The sequence below is a fragment of the Gadus chalcogrammus genome, chromosome 6 (assembly GCF_026213295.1).
Source record: "Gadus chalcogrammus isolate NIFS_2021 chromosome 6, NIFS_Gcha_1.0, whole genome shotgun sequence".
NCBI classification, from domain to species: domain Eukaryota; kingdom Metazoa; phylum Chordata; class Actinopteri; order Gadiformes; family Gadidae; genus Gadus; species Gadus chalcogrammus.
In genome coordinates this window covers 23,698,217-23,723,550 of record NC_079417.1, presented here as the reverse complement: position 1 = coordinate 23,723,550, position 25,334 = coordinate 23,698,217, and the positions used below count along the sequence as shown (strand labels likewise).

At 43.1% G+C, this 25,334-nt stretch overlaps 1 protein-coding gene across 3 annotated transcripts in view; it reads right to left on the bottom strand.

Annotated features, from left to right (window-relative positions):
- Positions 1–25,334, bottom strand: part of mlxip (MLX interacting protein) — a 105,066-nt gene that overhangs the window by 58,889 nt on the left and 20,843 nt on the right. For 2 of the 3 annotated variants that reach the window (XM_056593014.1, XM_056593015.1), the window contains exon 2: positions 11,483–11,589. In XM_056593014.1, the coding sequence (XP_056448989.1) occupies positions 11,483–11,589 (107 nt within the window). The other variant, XM_056593016.1, reaches the window with a different exon arrangement.

Here is a 25,334-nt window from a genome sequence, read left to right as displayed (position 1 = left end):
TGGAAGCACACAAAGTGTAAGAGTTAAACAATTAGCTGCGATAAAGGGCTGGTAAATTAATATTCGAATTTCGGATATTCCTCGAATCTGGGAAAAATATGTGTATTCGAACGTGAAAAAGAATATTCGAATAATTTACAAAATATATATTTTATTGCTCAGGGCAGCGCGCGCATTGATTCTCCTCCGTTGTGTCCCATGGTGCGTCGCTTACTGGCCTGTGTGTAGCTGCAGTCACGTGTCACAAATAGGAAGCATGGACTGCGCTCCACCACCTCCACCTCCCCACCTCACACCGATAAATGTATGAAAATGTATGAAACAAAAACCAGCGAGCCCGAAAAACAAACCGGGGAAATGGAATCCGGTGAAGTCAACAACTCCACCACGGACAAAGTGATTGTTAAGCCAGATAATTTAAAAAGTACTGTTTGGCGCTTTTTTGGATTCTGGTCAGTTGGAGGTAAAGTTGTCGACAAATCCAAGGCTGTTTGCAAGTTATGCAATGCGGAACTGGCATATCACTCGACTACCACAAATTTGAGGATGCATTTAATAGTTGTTCACACGACCGAATGGAACAAAGTTGGTGACGAAGCAGACGGCCCGCTTCCCAAACAACCCAAGCTAACAGCGTTTTACAGCCCGACCACTTCTCTTCCCGCTGCAAAACAAGAGGCCATCACTAAAAAGTTAACGGAGTTCATTTGCAAAGACATGCGGCCAATCAGTATAGTTGACGGCGTAGGTTTTCAGAAATGTATCCACGAAATAAATCCACGCTATCAAGTCCCTTCCCGTGGAACTGTTAATAATAGGATTGTTAAACTGTATGATGCCACCGCCAGTACAGTGAAAATTACAATCAAGGACAAAGCCGTAGCGTTGACCACAGACGGATGGACTTCCCTTGTCAATGATGCATTTGTCACCGTGACTGCCCATGTTATCACAGAGAATTGGGAGAACTATGTGCTTAAAACGGGACGGGAGAGCTCAGAGAAAGTCATACAGCGGAGAACGTATCGAAGTCTATTATGGATGGTTTGCAGGAGTTTGGCGTGCAGCTGGAGTCGGTCGTTGCCGTGACAACGGATAATGCAACTAACTATGTGAACGCAGTTGAGAGGCACATGAAGACCATGAACGTGCCGTGTTTCGCACATACTATTAACCTAGCTGTCCGAAAGGGGCTAGGGGTGAGATCTATAGAGAACAGTGTTGCCAGATTGAAACGTACTGCTGCCTACTTCAACCATTCAACCACCGCCAGTTACCTCCTGGAAGAAAAGCAGAAGCAGTTGCAAATGCTGAAAAGGGACAAACTGATCAACGACTGCGCGACAAGATGGAACAGTACACACGACATGATTTGTCGGGCTCTGGAGCAACAAGCACCAGTGGCTGCTGTCATCTTTGACAAAAAGCTGTCCAACCTTGAGCTGTCCACTGAATGGATTCAGCTGGAAAAGGTGAGCTATATGAATTAATTTATTTAATTTATATGTAATTACTAAATATGTGCCAAGTTGAAGTTTATGGCAAAGGCAATAGGCTCAGCTCTTCATGGATTTTCTTTTTTTATTCATTTGTCCTACTGCAGGTAAAGGACATTCTCAAGCCATTCAAAGTCTCTACAGTGGCTTTATCCACCGATAAATACCCAACAGCGTCAGCTGTTCTCCCAATGAAGCACGTTATTCTGTCTCATCTGAGACAGGAGACAGACGGCGACACTGCAGCTCTGAAAGAAATGAAGGCAAAGATAACGGCTGATCTAAATAAGCGCTACCCAGAAGACGGTGATGTCTTCATGTTTCTGAACACAGCCAGTTATCTTGACCCTCGCTTCCACTGCCTGGGTCATTTAGATCATGGAAGGCAACATGAAGTCCATGCTAAAGTGCTTGCCGAGATTACAGCTATAGCAGCGGCAGAGAAGTCAGGAGAAGGGTCAGAATTGCCCGCCCCACCAGAAGCCCCCTGCAAAAGTTCCCTTTCTGCAATGGGTGATCTATTTTCCCAAGTCTACCCGCAGCAGACAAGAGCTGCTTAATACGATCTGCATGGGGAGCTAGTCATCTACGAAAGAGAGCCACAGCTGCCTCCCGACGCAGACCCTCTCCTGTGGTGGAAAACTACAGGCAGTGCGAGGTACCCGCACATCGCACTGGTGGCGAAAAAATACCTCACGGTACCCGGCACATCTGTACGATCAGAGCGCGTCTTCTCCTCAGCCGGCAACATTGTCAATAAAAAACGCTCAGCACTCACCGCTGAACAAGTAGACCGTCTGGTATTTTTGGCGAACAATCTGTAGGCCTAGTCCACCAGTCGTGTTTTGAGTTAATTTGTGGCCTGCTTGTTTCTTTCAGTTGTGGTTGATTTTATTTAACTTGTGAAAAATGACATTGGCTAAAATATTATTTCATTTAGTTGGCAACTATGTCGGCATAGCCTATTACACGCCAGCCTAATAACTGTGAAAGGTGTTCTGTTTTTGCAATAGTTTGTTTTGCAATTTGCATAAATTAACAGTATGTCAAATACTTTCATTGACTGTTTACAATTGGCTGCTGGCCTACTTAATGTTCGTTTATGTTCTACAGGCTAATATTAATTTCTGTAACTGTTAGCTATGGGCCAATTCAACCTCCTGTTCAGTGGTTCAACTCTAAAAGCTGGCTAAGTAAGAGTGTACAGTTTTGCACTAATTGCACTGAAGTTGCACTAAATGTAACATGTTGAACATGACGCTTGGATTTTGTTTGAAGACAGAAAATAAATCAGCGTTTGACTACCACTGGTCGTTTTTCTTGACATTTAGCGGTGTGCACGCCCTCTGTTGGATATAATGGGGTACTGTTACAATAACAAGTCCTTTCTCCGCGGGGAAAAAATAATTAATTAATTAATAATAATATTCGAATATATTCGATATTCGGACCATTTTTTAAGACCAATATTCGAATTTAATTTCTGGGGAATGTTACCAGCCCTAATTAGCGGTGTACCGATGCACTTATTTGTACCGAACCGTTATGGTACAGGCACTTCTGGGTGGTTACAGAGGTAGACCGCGGTGCGTAAATGTGGCGTACATAGCGTTAATATGGCGAATGTAAAGGCTTGTTTTGCGATGCAGAATTTAAAACTTGAAGTCTGAGTTCCCCCCGGACCGTTTAGTCAAAGTATACTACAACGACTCCGTAATCTGATTCCGTAACTACTAGGGGTGTAACGGTATAGGTATTTGTATCGAACCGTCATGGTACAGGCACTTCGTTGCGGCTACAGAGGTGTACCGCGATGCGTAATTGTGGCGTACGTAGCGTTAATATGGCGAATGTAAAGGCTTGTTTTGCGATGCGGAATTTAGAACTTGAATTAGGAGTTCCCCCCGGACCGTTTAGCCAAAGTAAACTACTCCGACTCCGTAACTACGGAGACCTCTCAGCAGCTCTCTGGCGGGATGTCGGATGCTCAATGCTATTTGCCGCCCGATCTATCTTATATGTTGGCTACAAACCATGTAAGCAGTGTTGAAAATAAACTTCCAAAGCTTTTCAAATCTTATTTGGTGTTTTATTTGTCCTTAAGGTGCAAAGTCAAACCGGAGAAGTGATTCCGGAAATGATTTTGTTAGGACCAATCACAGCCCTTGCCATCTCCGTTGGGTCGACCAATAGGTCCATGGCGTCGATGGATAGTTAAAAAATATTGGATGCGCACGTAAGCTACAGAGAGGGTCTCCGACAGGCATTCTGTGTCTAGGTACAGCACTTTAACATGCACACGCTAGGGATGGGCAACGATCGTCGAATAATCGAATAGTCAGTCACGTAGAATATCGAATAATGAATGTGACCATCATTATTTATTACACGGCTCTTCTCAATGCTGTTGAACGCTCCGTTCACTTGCATGGGCCTTCACAACTTCAGGTGGTGAATAATTGTTTGATAATTCACCGTTGCTAAGCATATAATGACCGCTGTCAAGGAAAGTGAATTTTTCCTTTTTTTTTTCTGTCGTATCACGCATTTAGTCCGGCAAATTATCAACCCCAGCGTCCTCGGTTGCTAAGCGACGTCAACGTCTTTGGCTGACTTTTTCTCTGCTGATCAACACTACGAATGCTGGTATCAAATTTTAAAAAGACACACCGTTTGAAGTTATTGACGTGTCTAGTTCACAGTCATGCAGGCTGTGTTCAGTAAAATAAATAAATAAATGGCAATCTGTTTTCAGTGCATGTAGGTCTATCTGCCTAAGCCCAGGTTTAAATAATTTTGACGTTGAATGTTGATGGGGCAATTGTTGAAATAAACAGATTGAATTCATACAATTCAACTCTCCGTGTCATTGTGTGTTCGTGTATCCGAGGTGCGTGCGTGGGGGGTTCTTGATTGACCGATTTACGAATATTATTCGAATACTTCTCAGCGAATATCGAATAGTATTTTTGCCAGAAATGCACATCCCTAGCACAGGCATTTGAAAAGGCAACATCCAGGGGTTAGTATCACCGTTGCTGTGAAAGAAAAACGAGCTGTGCAAACCCAGCTCGTTTTTTCCCCCATCTGGGAATTCAGAAATGCATAACCAAGATTATTAGCGTTTTCATTTCTGCTGATCTACGGCCATTCTCTGTTGTTGACAAAGCAGTTTTTTTTTAATTTTCCCCTTAACTATGAACTGTACCGTCCTGTACCGTGACTTCAAAACCAAGGTACGTACCGAACCATGACTTTTGTGCACCGTTACACCCCTATTAGATATAAATCTTAAGTAGGTTGATTTGTTAAATGTTTGAACGAACGTTAACGGTAAGAAATTTACCAAGTTACGAATTTTGAGGTAGTTTAAATTAGAATGGGCGGAGGACATTGACTACCATTTTAAAATTATATTTTAAAAGTTAATATTTTTTTATTTTGTTATTTTTTTAAGAATTAGAATGGCAGCATGCGATTCCAAGCTTATATGAACATTTTAAAAGTGAAACATTTTGTAAGAAGTCAGGTCAAAGAATGTGTCGAGAATAAGAAAGAAAGAAAGAAAAGAACAAAAATAATTATTTCATGCAAAAAATGCGTTTGAACACAACGACGGCTGAATGAAAAGCACAACGCATTGCTGAATAATGCAGAAATATAAAATGTATTGAACTGGAGATTCTTAAAGGTCGAATGTATTGCACTGCACAAGTGTAATGATTAATCAAATTCAAACCATAATCGCAATGTAATATAATGCGATTTTACAAATCACAAAGGCTGCGATAAAAAGTGTTTGTTCTAATATTACACAATCTAACCAATCAGAGGGTCGAAATCGGAAACCCCGGGCACGTGGGGTTCAAGTATAAGCGACACTACCCTCCACTCACGTGACATGCAAGTGAGAACAGTAGATGAACGAAACAACTTGCCCCCCTACGCTTTGATTGGTTGATATTGACATAAAAAAAAAACGGCGAAAAACCCGACCACCAGTTTGGCAAGTAGGCCGAATCGGAACGGACTCAGGACGTTTCTTTATTGTCTCGGACTGATTCATAGGGAGAGATATGATGCCCCTCAACACGGGGACCATAGTGGTCCATACCTTTGGTAAAGTCACTGGATAAACGGTACTGCACGCCATCCCGTACATTTTTTTGGCCAGGCTGCCATACAGGAGCTATTCAAAACATGTAGGCAGATAGGTTTTCGCTACTACCGTTGACATGTGGTCAAGTGGTAGAGTCACAAATGTTCTTTTAGATTTCTGCACTTTAGTTTGTGTGATTTGTTACCGTTACCTGCTGGAAATCAGCAAGATTCTTCATTTTTTTCTTTTACAATTCAATAGTTAAATAAAGATGTTATATCAATTCATGCATCAATTAATCTCAACACATAAGCATGGCCTACAAGAAAGCAGTTTATATGTTGACTGATTCCAAAGTTGTGTTGGTCATACTACATAATTTATTATTGCTTGTGTTTAGTGAATAATACAGAAGATAAAGGCACTTTAAATAGAAAATCAATCGAAATTGCGCAATCGCAATTTCAATATCGATTTTTTTCCCCAAATCGTTAAGCCCTGCACTGCAAAGATGAAAAATCTGGAAGCTGAAATGTATTGCAATGCACTGCTGAAAAACCTGGAAGCTGAAATGTATTGTAATGCACTGCTGAAAAATCTGGAAGCTGAAATGTATTGCAGTGCGCTGATATAGACAAAAAAAAGGGGCGGAAGAAGAAGAATAAAGATTTTAACAGTATGAATTATTATATTGTGATGCTAATAATGATAATTATTAATATGAATGCTAATAGAGTATTCATACTAATAAAGATTTCAATATCTAGGGTGTGAATGCTGATACAGCATTATTATTGTGAATGGTAATACAGCATTCACACAAATAAAGATTTCAATATCAAGAGTGTGACTGCTGATACAGCATTCAGAATTCACAGAATTCACACTAATAAAGCCTAAGAATAACAGCACTTCTTGCAGCACTCACCTAATTAAAGTGTAATTCCGGCGAAAATTGATACCAGGGTCTTTGTTTTGGCATGTATACCCATCAAATAGGCCCTCCAGATACTTCTGGAGTCCACAAGTCGATTACCTGCTGCTATCCTAAATAATAGATAGATAGATAGATAGATAGATAGATAAATACTTTAATAATCCCAGAGGGAAATTATTTTTGTCACGAACTCCAGATATACATACACAAATAAATAAATAAATAAATAAATATTAAGAATAAAATATAACATATATATCCATATCCATATATATACATATACATACACACACACATATATATATATACATATACATACAACATAAATACACATACATACACAAAAGATAAAAGATACAACCTAAGAAAAACAAAAAATACAAATAAAAAATTTAAGGACAATATAAATATATATACAACACCATATATACACATACATATATATATATATACATATACACATACATACATACATACATACATACATACATACACAAAAGACAGCACTGTACAAAAAGAATTGTACAGTATTGTGCAAAAGGTGCAAGAATTATAGTCCTTGTTTGAGGTCAGAGATTACAGAGAGGGACGGTGTCTGACATTCTAAGGGAGGCGTTGTAAATTTTAATGGCCACAGGCAGGAAAGATTTCCTGTGGCGCTCTGTGGTGCATCTGGGTGAGAGGAATCTCCTGCTGAAGGTGCTCCTCTGCAGGGCCAGTGTGTCATAGAGAGGGTGTGAGACATTGTCCAAGATGGACTGAAACCTGGACAGCATCCTCCTCTCTGCCACGGTCGTCAGGGTGTCCAGTTCCTCCCCCACAACATCACCGGCCCTCCTAATCAGTCTTTGAAGTCTGTTGGTGTCTGCAACCCTCATCCCACTGCCCCAGCATGTGACAGCGAAGAAGATTGCACTGGCTACAACAGACTCGTAAAACATCCTCAGCATCGTCCGGCAGATGTTAAAGGACCTCAGCCTCCTGAGGCAAAAGAGTCGGCTTTGGCCTTTTTTGTAGACAGCCTCTGCATTTCTAGACCAGTCCAACTTGTTATTAAAGTACACCCCCAGGTACTTGTACTCCTCAACAGTGTCCACTGGGACCCCCTGTATGGAAACAGGGGTCACAGCTGCTGTTTTCTCCCTCCTCAGATCCACAATGAGCTCCTTCGTCTTTGTCACGTTGAGTTGCAGGTGATTCAGCTCACTCCAAGTGACAAAGTTGTCCACAACAGTCCTGTATTCACGGTCATCCCCCTTTTCAATGCAGCCAACTATTGCTGAGTCATCAGAAAACTTCTGAAGGTGGCAGGACTCAGTGCAATAGTTAAAGTCTGAGGTGAAGAGGGTGAAGAGGAAGGGAGAGAGGACAGTCCCCTGTGGGCCCCCAGTGTTGCTGACCACCTTGTCAGACACACAGTTCTGTAGGCGTACGTACTGTGGTCTGCCCGTCAGGTAATCAACAATCCAGGACACGATGGGGGCCTCCACCTCCATCGCAGTCATCTTCTCACCCAGTAGAGCCGGACGGATGGTGTTGAAGGCACTGGAGAAATCAAAGAACATGACTCTCACAGTGCTTGCCGGCTTGTCCAGATGAGTGTAGACTCTGTTCAGCAGGTAGATGATGCCGTCCTCAACTCCCAGGCGGGGCTGGTAGGCGAACTGTAGTGGATCAGTGAAGGGCCTGACCATAGGCCTTAGCTGCTCCAGGATGAGCCTCTCCAGGGTCTTCATGACATAGGACGTCAGGGCCACCGGTCTGTAGTCCTGAGGGCCGTTGGGACGCGGCTTCTTAGGTACAGGAACGAGGCAGGACGTCTTCCACAGCACGGGGACCCTCTGGAGGTGCAGGCTCAGGCTGAAGACCAGACTCAGTACTCCACACAGCTGATGGGCACAGGCTTTAAGCACCCTGGGCAACACACCATCGGGGCCTGCAGCTTTGCCGGAGTGGAGTCTTGTTAGCTGTCTTCTCACCAGGTCAGGCGTGAAGGACACTGTAGAGGTGACAGTTGGGGGAGGGGTGAGGTCCTCAGGTTGTAGAGGACATGATGCAGAGCAGGGAGGAGGGGTGGAGTAGGTAGGAGTGAATTGAGGTGTCAAGGGGCAGACAAGAGGTCTGTAAGGAGAAGGAGTAGGGGGAGGTGGAGTGGCAGTAGGTGTTTGGCAGCAAGCAGAAGAGTCTTGTGGGGGAGGGGCCGCTGTATCAAACCTATTGAAAAATAGGTTCAGTTCATTGGCCCGGTCCACACAGCCCTCCAACCCCATGCCACCAGTCTTCTGGAACCCAGTGATGTTTCTCATACCACTCCACACATCCCTCGTGTTGTTTTGCTGGAGTTTATTCTCCAGCTTTCTCCTGTATCTGCCTTTTGCCTCCTTGATTGCAAGTTTGAGTACCACCTGTACTCTCCTCACCTCATCACGGTTGCCATCTCTGAACGCCCTCTTCTTTTCATTCAGGATGGCCTTAATGTCCTTTGTGATCCACGGCTTATTGTTGGCATAACAGGTAACAGTCCGAGCAGGGACATTGCAGTCCACACAGAAGTTGATATAGTCCGTGATGCACTCTGTAAGCCCATCAATGTCCTCCCCGTGGGGCTCACAGAGTGCAGGCCAGTCAGTCACCTCAAAGCAGCCCTGCAGTGCCTCATAAGCCTCCCCCGACCACCTCCTCACAGTCCTTGTGGTCGTAGGCTTCCTCTTCACCAGCGGCACATAGCAGGGTTTGAGGTGAACCAGGTTATGATCTGACCTGCCCAGAGGGGGGAGAGAAGAGGAGATGTATGCATCCTTAATGTTAGCATACATCAGGTCCAGGGTCCTCTCCTCTCTGGTAGGACAGCTCACATATTGCTTGAAGGTTGGCAGAACTCTATCCAAGGTGACGTGGTTAAAGTCTCCCGAAATGATGATGAGGGCACTGGGGTGTTGAGTCTGGAGTTTGGAGATGGTGGTGTGGACGATGCTGCTGGCAGATGTTGGGTTTGCAGAGGGAGGGATGTACAGTACAACAATGATAACATGCGGGATCTCTCTAGGCAGATGGTATGGACGAAGTCCAACGGCGAGCAGTTCAGCATCCGGGCTACAGAGCTGTTCTTTAATGGTGATGTGACCAGGATTGCACCAACTGCTGTTTACAAAAACGGCAACCCCCCCTCCTTTCCGCTTACCGCTCTCAATACAATCCCGGTCAGCTCGGATGGTGTGGAAGCCATCCACGGAGACTATCTGGTCCGTAATGTCCCTGTGCAGCCATGTCTCAGTAAAACACATCAGGCTGCACTCCCGGTACTCCCGGTGACTCCGCGTCAGCGCTGTCAGCTCGTCCATTTTGTTGCTAAGAGACCGCACATTTCCCATAACAACCGAGGGGAGACACGGCTTAAATCTTCTCCTATCCATAAGCCCTTCCCGTCTCGACCCTCCTCTCATCCCACGACATTGTTTCCCTCCTCTGCATCCCCGGTGAGCTTTCCTCCAGAGTTCAGGTGGAATATCAGCTGGTCTGTCCACTATGCCGGTCGGCATTAGCGCAAACAGCTGTTCCCCGGAGTAAACAAAGGCAGCTTGTTGCTGCGGCATAAAAAACAATCACTAAAAAAGCACTAAAACCCTCAAAAGCAGCCTCGTTAGAGAGGGTAGGACTTCACCGGGTTAGAAGTGAAACAAACTAGAACGAACAAAAGTATTAAAAGTTAAGAAAGTTAAAAAAAAGCGAACTCAAAGGCTGGAGCAACGTAACCGGCAGCCTGCAGCTTTCGCGCACGCGCACGATAATATAATAGAGGAGCCCACTAATTTAACTTACAATCTCCCCTCTTGATACTTGAGTGTTTTCAATTTGTTTGCGTCTCTATTATATTATTTACGGTAGCAGGTAATTGACTTGTGTGGACTTCCTGGAAACATGGACCTACCGGTAAGGCACAGACTTGGAAAACATTTTTTAATAAACTCCCGGTACGCTAACTAAATTGTTGATGCTTCGTTTTATGCGTAGGGACCCTAATCATGCCACTGCAGAGGTTTGGTGCAATTTTAGCAATATTATTGGTTAAAAAGGGCAGATTTAGAAGCGTTTCCGGTGCCCCAAACCAATAACATGGAAGACAAACATTGCGCCGGGCAAAATCTTTACTTGATTTTCAATGAAAAAAATATCTGGAGGGCTTATTTGATGGGTATACATGCCAAAACAAAGACCCTGGGTTCTATTTTCGCCGGAATTACACTTTAAGGACTCAACTCATCAGCTCCAAAACCTAATTTCATTTTTAATGAATATATATAATATTTGTTTCAAAAATCTACCTACTGAGGATGAAATTGCATAAACATATAGGGTAGCTGTGCTTATTTTGAGGTAAATTCTTAAGTATAAAGTTCAAAGCAATCCATCCAGAGATGAGGTTTAACACTTGCATTGCATATACCAGGCTCTCCAGATTGGATTGTTTAAACAAATCTTGTCTCTCCATAGCAGATGGGAGGGACAAGAGTGTGTGTGTGTGTGTGTGTGTGTGTGTGTGTGTGTGTGTGTGTGTGTGTGTGTGCGCATGTTTAGCAACTTCGGCTGCAGTTGATGAAAAAAATATATTTAAATATAAAAAAAAAAATCTGTATAGCATTTTCAATATTACAATTTGTTAACTTGTCAGATCGGTCAGATTCATTTTCACTCCAAAAATGTAAATGGTGCATATGGTTATTATTTACAAAAAAACGTGGCTTCTTAGAACTACATTGTAAACATATCAAAACCTTGTGACAGTACCATAGACTTGTTCACCAGGCAGGCAGAAGGACAGAGTTCCTCCGAGGTCAATATACTAGATGAATCAGTTTAAACAACTTGAAATCCAATGAAATTGTATTTTGAGGCAAATTCGTAAGCAGAAAATTCAAAGCAATCCAACCAGAGATGAGGTTCAACACTTACATTGCATATACCAGGCTCTCCATATTGCATTGTTTAAACGAATCTTGTCCCTCCAAAGCAGTTTCAGACCTTTGAAGTTTTTCCACTTTGGTGACACCAACTTTCCACTGAAAAGTACAAAAAAAAGATCACAAAATAAAGAAAATCATTTTCAAATAATTACCCACAACGATAAAGATGTGTTCACCAATGTGTGCTTCAAGTTCGATGTTTTTGAAGAGGCTCTATAGGTATCTCAGGATGTACAAGAAGGTTGCCTTTTCGATTGAAAATGACTAAATTGACAAATGAATAAATCCTTTAGCATAAACCAATAATAATAAATCTTTCTACATGTATATATCAGTAGCAGAGTATGTATCAGCCAGCCAAGCATTATTATTGGGTGTCAAGAAGGGAAGCTGGGAGACAAGACAACCTATTGTTTTTGTACGTTTTCCTATTATTATTATCCTTATTATCCTAGAGTCCTAGAATAGAGTCCGGGTTGGAGTCCCAGAGAAAGTGCCAAGATCCTTTAAGTTGGTTTGGAGTCCCGACGTGGGTACCAGAGAGACCGTTGATCTGATATTAAATACATTGCACTTTCTATTTTACTAATTTCTTTGCATATGTTTTCTTTTACTTACTAAAATTCCTTTATAACTTTCCCTTTATTTTTCTATTTTTACCAGAAAGATAGATGATCTGATACCAGAGAGAAAGGATAAGGGTTTGAGACCCAAGTTCTGTCTGGGTTAGAGTCCTAGAACCTGGGTTGGAGTCCTAGAACCTGGGTTGGAGTCCCAGAGAAAGGACCAAGTTCCTTAGGTTGGGTTGGAATCCCAGAGAAAGACCCAAGTTCTGTCTGGGTTAGAGTCCCGACGTCTGTCTGGGTTGGAGTCCCAGAATAAGGCCTTTGGTTCGTGGTTAGAGTTCCGACGTGTGTCTGGGTTAGAGTCCTAAAATCTGGGTTAGAGTCTTAGAATAGAGTCCTAGCCTAGAAAAGATATTGACTAGAATCCGGGTTGGAGTCCCAGTTAAAGTACCAAGTTCCTTTATGTCGGGTTGGAGTCCCGACGTGGGTACGAGAGGGACTGTTGATCTGATCTTAAATACATTGCACTTTCTATTTTACTCATTTCTTTGCATATGTTTTCTTTTACTTATCTATTATTTTATTTTATTGTATGACAATGTTTACATGTGAAGCACTTTGAATCTGTCTTGTGTATGAAAAGTGATATATAAATAAAGTTGCCTTGCCTTGCCTTCAGAGTCTATCGCAGCCCATAGAACGCCTTGGTGAACAGTTGTGAAATTTGGCACACTGGTTCAGGACAGTCCCACTAGCCAATGAAGCAAATTTGAGGTAGCTCATCAGCTCTAGCGCCACCAACAGGTCAAAGTTGGACATGCATTCATGTTTCTAACTTTCGACCCATTCATCCAATATTATCAAACATGGTAGTTGTCCAATCATCGTGAATCTTGGCAGACATAATCATCAGACCATGCTTGATAAAACTTATCGGACCGATTTATCAAATTCAAAACCGTTTGGCCGGGACAGCCAATCAAATATGACCGCGAAGCCGCCAAATAGGAAGTTAGCCAATATCTCAGCAGCCCTTTGACATATGATAATCAAATTTAGTACATAGATCCATGACGTCATCATGGAGACACTCAATGAATTGGTGACCATAGACCTCTAGGGGGCGCTATAATTAATGAAGACGTGTTTTAACTCCTCACTCTTCACATGAGTATATTTCAAACTTATTTTCAATGACAATGAATGTGATACTGTCAGAACTCTTCAGATAGCTAATAAATTATTTCCCATAGCAACATGATGATTTGGCCGCCATGTTGAAAGTTTTCAAATTCAATATAACATATCCACAGGCCACAAATTATGTCCAATTATCATGAAACTTGCCATATATGATCTTCAGAACAAGTTGAACAAATGTGTGAAACGGCTTTCTCAAATTCAAAAACGTTTGGCCGTGACAGCCAATCTAACTTTACAGCAAAGCCGCCAAACAGGAAGTAAGCCTGTTCTCAGCATCTCTTTAACATTGTCAGTAAAATTATATCTAATCATATGCATTTTATCATGGTCATCATATAATGTGTTATATAAAACTGATAACATATCAATCATATTAAATCATCATGTAAATCTGACATACAGCATACAATCAGAAAACTACTACACTACGTTAGTTGCGCTGAACAGCGCTCTTTAAAGGGTAGACACTGCACTCGTGTGGTGACAAGCGGTACTTAAAGTATAAAACAACAATGACTATATATACCATTCCGCCCTCTAGGTGGGGTCATTTTTCCATTTGGTAAACATTGACGCTTACTCGCATAATGCTGTAGTTCATTCCACCAGCTGTCGTTATTAATAATTATTGAGACGGTGATCATGTAGCCACCCAGCCAATTACTGTGTGTCCAGCAGAATTAGTTTATTGAGTCCTATTCTGCTTGACACCCACATTGCTGCTAGCTATATATATATATTTCTTCTTTGTGCATAGTTACATTTTTGAAAAACCTAAAAAGATTAAGAGAACAATTTTAAAATACTACAGGTAACCTTGACCAGCACTGCCAGAATTCCAACTGCGAGCCGCATCAGGGGCAGTGTTTCCCCCACGTTCACACAGCAGCGGCGCGCCGCCGCTGCTGAATTTTCTCCACCGCTGCAATAGAAATCCTTCTCCTAATCTTTTTTTTTTTTTTTACGTAGCTCCTTTTAGAAAATGTACAGCGCGTAACGTCAATTGCGCAGCACGCGGCACATCGTCACGTAACCAACATCAAAGAAGAATAATACACAGCGAGTGTGGCAGTTGTTGGCAGTAGGCTACCCTACACGGTTGCAAAGTTACATTGATTCTAGCAGTAGCGAGTGAAGCGGAAGATCGAAGAAAGATGGAAAGAGAGACAGACAGACAGAGAGAGAGAGAGAGAGAGAGAGACAGACGGACAGAGAGAGAGAGAAAGTAAGTTGCTAAAATGTGTCGCTACATGACCACCAGTGTTAAAAACCCTCTGAGCCCAATCATTTTATTGCATCTATAAACCGCAACCTCCGTGCCGTTTTTCCTCTAGTATTGTGTGTGTGTGTGTGTGTGTAGGCCTATGTGTGTGTGTGCGTGTTGTCGCTCTTTTTGGGATCACTCATAGCCTTTACAGGAGCTTATATCCAGTCAGGAATTTATAGCCTAGGCATTTTCGGGAACTTTGAAAAATGAATCCATACTGTTAGATCCGATGTTGTTCTTTATTGCCATATAAAATCTGTTTTCGTCGCGTATCTTAGTTAGGGATTTATGCTAATCGCTGTAAGCATGTGGTCATTAGCATCTGGCAACTTGTTTGAGAGTCAGCATCAATGGCCCCCCCACCACCAAATTCCCCTACAGAAGAGACCTGGAGCTCTTCTTTAAAAAGCCCAGGAGAATTAAATGCTCCCAGGCTGGATGTAGCCTTTGTGGATGAGCAAAAACTTCACAGTTCTCCGTCTGTTGTCTTCTTTGTCCTCATCCTCCTGTCGCTCTCTTGTCCTCTTCCCCTGACTCTCACTGTCTCACAAAGGAGCTGAGCTCACCTGAGGTCTATTTGTAGTGCTAAGGCTCACACTGATTGGTATTAAATTAGCTTTATTTTTTATTTTTCATGTGTGTGAGTCTGTGTTCTTTTCAAATTTTAGTTAGGTTTATAATTTAAAAAGATGTGTTTTGCCCATTGTTGCAGGAGATTTCATTTTTGAACAAAGTGTCTTATGTAAAAAAACAGTTTGGGCATGCTTTGGGCATAGCAACCATATTTAGTGTTTAAGCATTAGGCAAAAATCTGTAAATAAATTGTGCAAATTATATTTGCGTTGTGGCATTTTTTGTTTAAATATTACTATACAAAAATATAAAAATCTGTAAATGAAGACACAAAAGGCAAAGTTACAACACCAATAATCCCATCTACAGTAATACACAGGACTGTTTGAATAGGATTTAAGTGCATATTCTCCTCTCAAAGTGCAACAGATTCATGCATTCCAATGTAAAGGGTACAAAAAGATTTCGGCCGGGGGGGTATGCCCCCGGACTCCCCTAGAGGGTTCGGGATCACACCCCCGCTGCTGAAAAAAATCCTGCGGGAAACACTGAGGGGGGTAAACAACGCATCAAGGTTGAGACGTTGAACCCAATATTTGGTTGTGTTTGTTTGTCATATCTTTGGAAGGAATGATGAACGTTGCATGGGAGTTGGGTACCATGGGAACGAGATAGCTCATAAAATCTTGCACAGGCAGTGTTGTAGGAAGGCATGTCACTTGTGTTCTCACAGGTTTGAGTTAAAATATTATGCTAGGGAGGAATTCAACGGGGAAAGTAACTAAGGAAATGTTACATTCCTCTGGGGCAGAAAATTCCACTTCCTACCAGTACAGCAGTTCATATTATGCCAAATGCCTGAAAGAATTAAATACTTTTGAAATGTACGCAACGTAATACAACACCATCAATACAAATACCTAATTGTTAATGTACAACAATATAACACACCACTCCACCAGCAGTCAAAGTAGCTCAACAGCAGGACTGTAGGGCTGCTCGATTATGAAAATAAATAAATCTGTAACACTTTATAAAAAGGTGTCATAATAAATAGCAAACTAGTCATTACCCTTTGTTAATATTTGTTAATTGTTACTAAAATATCTATTTGGCACAAGTTAATCGTTTTTTCATCATTAATTAAATATTAGTGGTTTGCATAACCCTAACCCAACCCTAACACACGACCCCAACCCTAACCCTAACACACGGCCCTAACCCTAGCGCACGGCCCTAACCCTCACCCTTACCATAACACTGGGATTCCACCGGACGCGTTACGGCCGCGTTACGGCTGCGACTTCTGCCCTGAGTGCATTTCCACTGGGCGAGTTACGGTAGTGCAGCGGCAGCCGTATTCACGCAATATCACGCGATAATCCTAAACCTAATGTACTCACCTTCCACTCCCAAAACTACTGCAATTAAATGCCGCGCTTTGACCTTCCGGCCATTGTCCTTATAAAAAGGATGATTGGGTACATAAATGACTTCATGTTGCTGAACTTCGACAATGAGTCTCTCGTCATCCATGTTGCCGACCCTATGAGACCCTTTGATTGATTGTTTGCTGACAGGGTGCCACCAGTCACATGAGCCGAGTATTGTGTTTTATTTGAAAATTGACCGGATGCTCTATGGCTTTTACTTTTTCACTTCCTGCCCTGCTCGATCTGCTCTGTTGAAATTGACGCGGTTCAGCAACGGCTTGCGGCAAAAATAGAAATGCTACGGAATGATAGCGCTACGGCGCGGCGAGCCGCTCCTGGGACGCTGCTGAGACGTTCCGCAAACGCGGCCGGTGAAAATGGTCTCATTGATTAGAGTGGAACCTATCTCCTGCAGTGACCGCGGCCAAGACGTGCCGCAGCCGTAACGCGTGCGGTGGAATCGGACCGTAACACTCCGCAACACACCGCCCTAACTCTAACACACCGCCCTAACTCTAACACACGACCCTAATCCTAATCAGCGACACACTGTGGTCAGTGAAAAAAAACGATTACTTGTGCAAAATAGATATTTTAGTAACAATTAACAAATAATAACAAAGGGTTAGGTAATGACTAGTTTGCAATTTATTATGGCAACTTATTAGGTGAGTGATGCATGCAGCGCTCAACTGTTGTTCTTCATAGATTTTATTCTTTTTTTTCCTCTTTCTTTATTATTCTCTACAAACTTTGGGACCCATCTCCTTCCTAAATCTTTCACCTAGAGCACATATGTCAATCTCAAGGCCCGCGGGCCAAAAGCGCCCCTCCGCGACTTTTCATCAGGCCCGCCAATAAATTCTGACAATCAATCTAATGTGGCCCGTGCGCTGCGGTTAAAATTTACGTCCATGACAATACAACATTGAAGCACAGGAGGCGCTGCAGCGCTCCGCTGCCATGCTCCACTCCCGCTCTACACTACTGCGCTCCACTCTCACACTCTCACGCAGAGACAATACAAACAACGTAAATGCTATCTGCCTTTCCAAAGGTAGCTAGCTAGCATAAACAATGGCCCGAAAAAGGAAAGTGGACAATGAATATCGACAATATCAAGAAAGATGGGAAACAGAATATTTATTTTGTGATCGATCAAATTGCCGATTTGATCGATTTGTGAAAAACAGCACTACTTCTTACATGCCTGGGGAGAACATAACAGTTGATGAACAATTGTTCCCCACCAAGGCGCGCTGTCGTTTCACACAGTACATGGCAAGTAAACCGGATAAATTTGGCATAAAATTCTGGGTAGCCGCTGATGTTGAAACCAAATACATGTTGAATGCCCATCCCTATCTAGGGAAAGACAACAGTAGGCCACCTGGACAGCGCTTATCAGACAATGTTGTGCTTCGTCTGATGGAGCCATTCCTGGAGAAAGGAAGAAATGTAACGACTATTTCTTTACCTCGTTACCACTGGCAAACACTCTTTTGGCGCACAGAACCACCATTGTTGGCACAATGAATAGAATCAGATGAGAGATGCCCCCGTGTACAAAGGCACAGATGGAAAGATTCTCCTCCAAGGTGCTGAGGGCTGGGGAAGCCACACTCACCATTTACCAGGGAAAACCACGCAAAAACGTCAGCCTCCTAAGCACAATGCACCAGACAGTTTCAATTGACAATGGCCCCAAGAAAATGCCCGAAACTAGGGGTGCAACGGATCATCATTGATCCGTGATCCGTTCGGATCATCTATTTCGGTTCGGCACACGCATGATCCGCGGATTGATTTATGAAAAAAAATAATAATTGCGCATGTTCAGTCCACACAGCCGTAACCATTCCTGCTAGTTCCAGGGACAGAGCTACTTAACACGCTCTGGGTAAAAGTCTGCAACAGTTCCCTTTTCAATAAGCAAACAGTCCTATGGCTCGTTGTGATTTATTGTCCTCAGCGTACAACATGAAGAACAGTGGGCATGGAAAATAAAAGTAGGCTAGACTTCGGTGACTACTGTAACGATAACTGCTGCCTCCAGTGCTACGTCTGTTTCCATATACTCGCGCTGCCACACAAACCGGTCGCCTAGGTTACCACACAGACGTAACACGTAGCTGACATAGCGATTGCTAACATAAAGAAAAACACATCGAGCATGGCCACGCATTTACAGCGACATCACCCCGGTGTTTCACTGACAGGAGTGAAACCGAAAGCGGCTCAACAACCGCTCATCACCGCGGCATTTAAGCAGCCCCTTCTTCCACAATCAGACCGGGCTAAAGCAATCACAAACGCTATTTTTTTATTTTTTTTGCTGATCCGAAAAATGATCCGATCCGTGACTCTGATCCGCGGAACGATCCGAACCGTGAGTTTTTTGATCCGTTGCACCCCTACCCGAAACTGTTTCTTACTACAACAGCACTAAATATGGAGTCGATGTTATGGACCAGATGGCACGCTTGTATTCAGTAAAGGGAGGGACCAGGCGTTGGCCTGTAGCTGTGTTCTACAACATCCTAGACCTGGCTGCAATCAATGCACACATTCTGTACAAACAGTGCATGGACGTCAACATGACCAGGAAGAGATTTATTCTGGAGCTTGTGAAACAGCTGTGTGCGCCTCATAGAATGGCCAGGACTGTGTCATCAAGGGCAGCATCAGTAGCACATAGGCGACTTCTGATTGAAACTCCTTCCCCACCTACCAAAAGGAAAAAGTGTCAAGTCGCCAGATGTACTGGGAACAAAACTAGTGACGTCTGTGAGTCACTAGACGTCATGTGAGTCACTAGACCCCACATGACCCCACTAGGCCATGTGGGGTCGCCCTGGTGTGCTCATGAGAGACGGCCTACACCCTACTGGGTTAGGTGCCTCAATTATGTCAAAAAACATAGATAGATGTCTTAGTCAGGCGTGACTCATCCACTCACAGCACGCTGGGCTGCAGGAGTTTAGTAAACCTGCTAGCAACATGATAGTCTACGTTGCAGAGTCTAGAACAGCAGATGGGTTAGCTGAACCAGGATCTATTGCACCAATTGTTTCAGAGCTGAGTGTTAACCGGACTCCCTCTGTAACTAACGCTGTACCTATTTGTACGGTGGTGCAAAACTCAAACGGCATGTCAAACGGCATGTCAAATCGCATGGTAAATCGCATGACGCATGACGCATCGCATGAAATTAACGCTGTACCTATTAGGGCTGCTCGATTATGGGAAAAATCATAATCACGATTATTTTGGTCAATATTGATATCACGATTATTCAAACGATTATTTTTGAGTTTGAAAACATGCATTTATTGACACAATCAATTATGACATAGAAACACGTGTAAGTATCCAAAATAAAACCTTTTTCGTGTGTATTGACGCCAATCGATTGTTGACGCCAAGAATCGATTATTAATTTAAAAAAATGAATAATTTAAAAAAAAAAAAAAAAATTTTTTTTTTTTTTTAGATAGTTTTATAAAGCCTATTCACTTTTTGTGGCATCAGTTTGTCCTCTTATGTTTATGAAATGATATTGTTGTTATAATGGCAGCTACTTCCGAAAGGGGAAATGTTTGAATGTTTTCATTTCATTGGTTTAAAGGACCACTGAGGCCATGTAAACGGCACTGATTATCCTTATTTTGTTATTTTAAGTTTTATAGATCCTTAGCACTTCTTGTCAGTGTATCCAGTAATAGTCGTTTCAATAAATACAGCTATGTATGAATTGAGTTGCTTTGAGTTATCAATTGAACACACTATCCAGATCATACACAGCCAGTCAGCCACTGGTAATGGCTTATTTTTTTTGTTTTTTGTTTTGCTTATTGGGGATTTCAACATTCACGTGAATAACCCGTCTGATGCCCTCACAAGGGCGTTTCTGTCCATTACAGATACGCTTGGTTTCAAACAGCTCGTCCAGCACCCAACCCATATCGGTGGAAACACGCTGGATCTCGTTCTGACCCGCGGTGTAGACATTTCACAGCTAGTGGTCTCTTCCTATACCTCAGCTTTATCAGACAATTTTTTGCTCACTTTCCAGGTGGTGGTATCCTGCCCCTGCGACGATCAACAAGCTACTTTCAGCTGTCGCCGCATCACACCTGCAACCATTACAGCTATGGCAGATAAGTTAACTAGTTCACTTGCACCTCTCTGTAACTATAGTGGTTCTGTGGAGTGTCTTACTGATGACCTCAACATTGCCTTGTCTGTTGCCATTGATTCAGTTGCTCCGCACGTAACTAAAAAACGAACATTGAAAAAACCAGCTCCTTGGTTTAATGCAGAAACGCGCATTTTGAAGCAAAACTGCAGGATCCTTGAACGTAAATGGCGCTCGGCTAAACTTGAGGTCTTTCATCTTGCTTGGCATAATAGTCTGATCACCTATAAGGGTGCGCTGACTATTGCCAGGAACGCCTACTATTCTAGTATCATTAATTTGAATAGAAATAATCCTAAATTAATTTTTGACACGGTGAGGAGTCTCACTCAGAAACAGAATCAGACCGTAGGCTCCTCGATCGTGGCAGGTGAATTCATGGATTTCTTTGAGAATAAGATTCAATCAATTAGAGAGGAAATTGATGCTTGCCGTGCGGCTAATCCTACACATCCTGTGGGGCAGGATGGGGTTCTCCCAAGTAGGATGGTGAACTCTGACGCAACTCTTTTGGAGTTTAAGGCAATTTCTTTGGTGGAACTTGAAAGGGTGATAAAGGCCTCAAAGCCAACAACTTGTATGTTGGATCCTCTCCCTTCCAGGGTTCTTAAAGGAGCATTTCACCGGTGCAGACATGAATATGTATTGAAATTGGGTCCTATATGTAGTCAAATAATAAAATAAAATTCTAATTTGGTGCCGTCTTGACCGAGAAAAGGCAGAAAGTGACTTTTTGGCGCTTGTGGATTGAAGACAACAACTCCCACCATGCACAGCTTCGCTGGCGGCCACTCCCGCTGATCATCTCCGCCTATCGGACACCTCCTTGTTCCATCTACTAATGGAACAAATCAGCGTGGAGCTTGAACCGACGTCACTAGAGTAGTGACGCTTGCACAGAAGCATACGGCCGACATCTTTCCTTATTCTGGGTGGAAATAGTAACATAGTTACGCCATTAAATGCGTTTATGTAAACATTTTTATAGAGAAATGTGCATTTTAATTTCATAATGTTCGCTCGTTGAATTTGAAGGATGTTTGGTTTGATAGTTATGACGAAGAGGGAACGCTCCATTCACTTGCATGGACAGTGTCTCTGGTTGCTAATCAACCTCAACGTCTTGGCGGACTATATTATTGTTATTTATATCCGAGATTATTTAATCTAACCCGATCTAAACTCTATCATGCACCCAAACATGGCGGCGTTTGGGTTTCCTACCTCGGACTCCTAAATCCAGCGCAGCCACAGGCGCCTTGGCGCGTTGAACCAATTTTTGTGACACACAATGATCAAACGACAAGTTAGGCACGTTAAACGCGTTTGGTGTGGCCGTAGCCCGTGTCCACCAAAAGCGTTTTTTTATGCGATTTCACCCAAAAAATCGGCTTCGTGTGGATGGGGCCAAGAAGGCGAATACACGTCACCAAGACGGGGAGACAGCGCCAGGCGACTTACGCCACTATCTGCCAATGGATCGTGGATGCCTGGGCTGATATAACAGTCTCCACTGTGGTCCAAGCTTTCACGAAGGCAGGAATAATCACTGAACTGCCAGGCAACAACAGCGACAATGACTCGGATAATGACGAGAGGAATCCGGGCATGTTGGATGCCGTAGGCCTACTCGCCCAACTGTTCAATTCGCACACACAAGAATTCGAGGAATTCGTCGACGGGGAATGAACTGAAAAGGTGAGCTTATTGTTAAGAGATATTGATCAGATATTGTTAATATGCACATTAACGTTTGAACATCGTTACCATGGGAGTGACCGGAGTTGTCAGAACGCTTAATAAAGTTTGACTTTATCTGACTGTTTTGTTGACATTCTCTATAGCACAGCTCGGTCTTGTCGATGCATAACGCAACCCCAGTCAAACGTTTGACTGCAGTATCTTCTATTCTATGCGCCTAATAATCCGGTGCGCCCTATATATGAAAACAGTTCTAAAATAGGCCATTCATTAAAGGTGCGCCTTATAATCCGGTGTGCCTTATAGTACGGAAAATACGGTAGTCCTCGTTTGTATTTCTTTCGAAATGGTGAACTTTTGCATGGAGCCATCTTCTATGTCAGATCCAGTACCCTCCGCCAATGTACTTCAGTTTTATCAACAGCCTCTGTTATCTTAGCTTCAGACGCTTTGGATGTTAGTTTCTGCTGGTGAAGTCCCACCCACTGGCACTGCTCTAATAGGTCTGTAGCGTCAGTGGGTCCCACCCCCTAGAGGGGGGTGGGACTAGTGGTTGTAGTCTTACACTTCCTGTTTTCTTGTACGCAAAAATCGTCATATTGCGTCATTAAAAACAGGAAGTGTTGGAGATCGATACGGATCTCTCCAGTCTCTCCAGAAAATAAGGGAATGATGCTAGACCATTCAAAAATATGCGGGGGGTTCTAAAAATACAAAGCTCATGTGAAATGGGTGAAGTTTCCCTTTAAGGAACTTCTTCCAACGGTGGGGCCTGCTATCCTCTCGCTTATGAATCTTTCGTTTTCAACGGGAATTGTTCCCTCCAATTTCAAGGCTGCGGTGTTAAAACCGCTACTCAAAAAGCCTGGCCTAGATCCTGAATTAATCAGGAACTATCGGCCTATATCGAATCTGCCCTTCCTGTCCAAGGTACAGGAAAGGATTGTAGCGAAGCAAATTGTTGATTATCTGACCAGGAATAATCTCTTCAAACCTTTCCAGTCGGGGTTCAGGAATTTCCACTCAACTGAAACTGCTATTACAAGAGTTGTAAATGACATCCTTTTAGCTTTGGATAAAAACACAAGCACAATGCTTGTGCTGCTGGACCTCAGCACTGCGTTTGATACGATCGACCACAGCGCTCTTCTTCACCGTCTTGAACACTATGTTGGTTTCGGGGGTACGGCTCTTGGTTGGCTTCAATCGTGCCTCACCGATAGAACCCAATTTGTGCTTCATGAGGGTGCAGAATCAAAGCGCGGTAAATTGCGCTTTGGCGTACCACAAGGGTCGGTTCTTGGTCCATTACTTTTTGCAATTTACATGCTTCCCCTGGGTGACGTTATCCGCGGCTTCGGAATTAGTTTTCATTGATATGCGGATGACACCCAGCTCTACATTCCTGTAGATTCCGGGGACTCGGGCCAGATTCAAAGGGTTGAGTCCTGTCTAGCTGCTGTGAAGGGCTGGATGTCACAAAACTTCCTACAGCTTAACACTGGGAAGACAGAGCTGATGATTATCGGCTCGAAGCGGGACCGGGAAAAGTTTGAGGATGTCTCTCTGTGGTTGGATGGCTTCGCCATCCCACAGAGTGCATCCGTCAAAAATCTTGGTGTCCTGTTTGACCCTCACCTATGCTTTGACCAACATATAAGAAGTATAACTAGAATTGCCTTTTTCCATCTGAGAAACATTGCAAGAATCGGACCAATGTTATCCGCAGTGGATGCGGAGACACTGATTCATGTAATTTGTTTCGTCAAGACTGGACTATTGCAATGCATTGTTCTCGGGATTACCGAACTCTACCACAAAAAGTCTACAGCTGGTACACAATGCGGCAGCTAGACTGCTGACCAGAACGAGAAAGTTTGATCATATTACACCTATTCTCGCCTCTCTACACTGGCTACCAATAACTTTCAGATCAGACTTTAAGGTGCTATTGTTAACCTATAAAGCCTTGCATGGATTATCTCCATCGTACCTGAAGGACCTGATCATTCCTTATAGTCCTTCTCGGTCTCTCCGGTCTTCGGGAGCTGGCCTTCTTTCACTGCCGAAGGTTAAAAAGAAATCGGCTGGACAGAGAGCGTTTGCCTATCGAGCCCCTTTTTTATGGAATAGGCTGCCATCAGCGATCAGGGAAGCTGACTCTGTGGAGCTATTCAAAGGGAAGCTCAAAACGCACCTTTACAATCTTGCATTTGGAGTGTGAAAACAACTGATGCGAGGGTGAAGACTACTCTGTTTGCTTGTGCTTTTATTATTACATTATACATTCCCACTATGTACTTTTCCGTTCTAATTCACTATTCTGTCTGTTCTAGCGTGTTGCGGGTACCGGACTGGATGCCTGGACTCTCCTCATGGATAACCGGCCAGAACCCCATCACCATTTTAATATGATGTGCATGTATTTACCTGTATGTCAATTGTGGCACCCATTGCACTCCTGACCATCCCTGGAAGAAGGGATCCCCTACACTGCGTTTCTTCTCAAGATTTCTTCCTTGCTGATTCAAGGGAGTTTTTTCTTGCCCGTGTGGGGGCATGGGTAAAGGGGGGTGTCACAAATATTTGGCCTGTTAAGCCCTTTGAGACTGTAATGGTGATTAAGGGCTATACAAATAAAATTGAATTGAATGTAGGCGACTTGTCTGTGGGAAATGCACTCAGCCTGCTAAGATAATCTGCTGTGAATGTTGAGACTCCTGTCCCGAAAGACATTTATTTTTCATCCTAGTTCCTAGTTCATTCTAAGTCAGCCGTATTTTTTGGTTTTCTTTTTTACTGACTTACTGAATGTCAATGTACTCTATACTAATAAACTCAAATATACTCATTTAAAACCCAAGTCATTTGGTTATTTGCAGTGTTGGGCAGTAACGCAT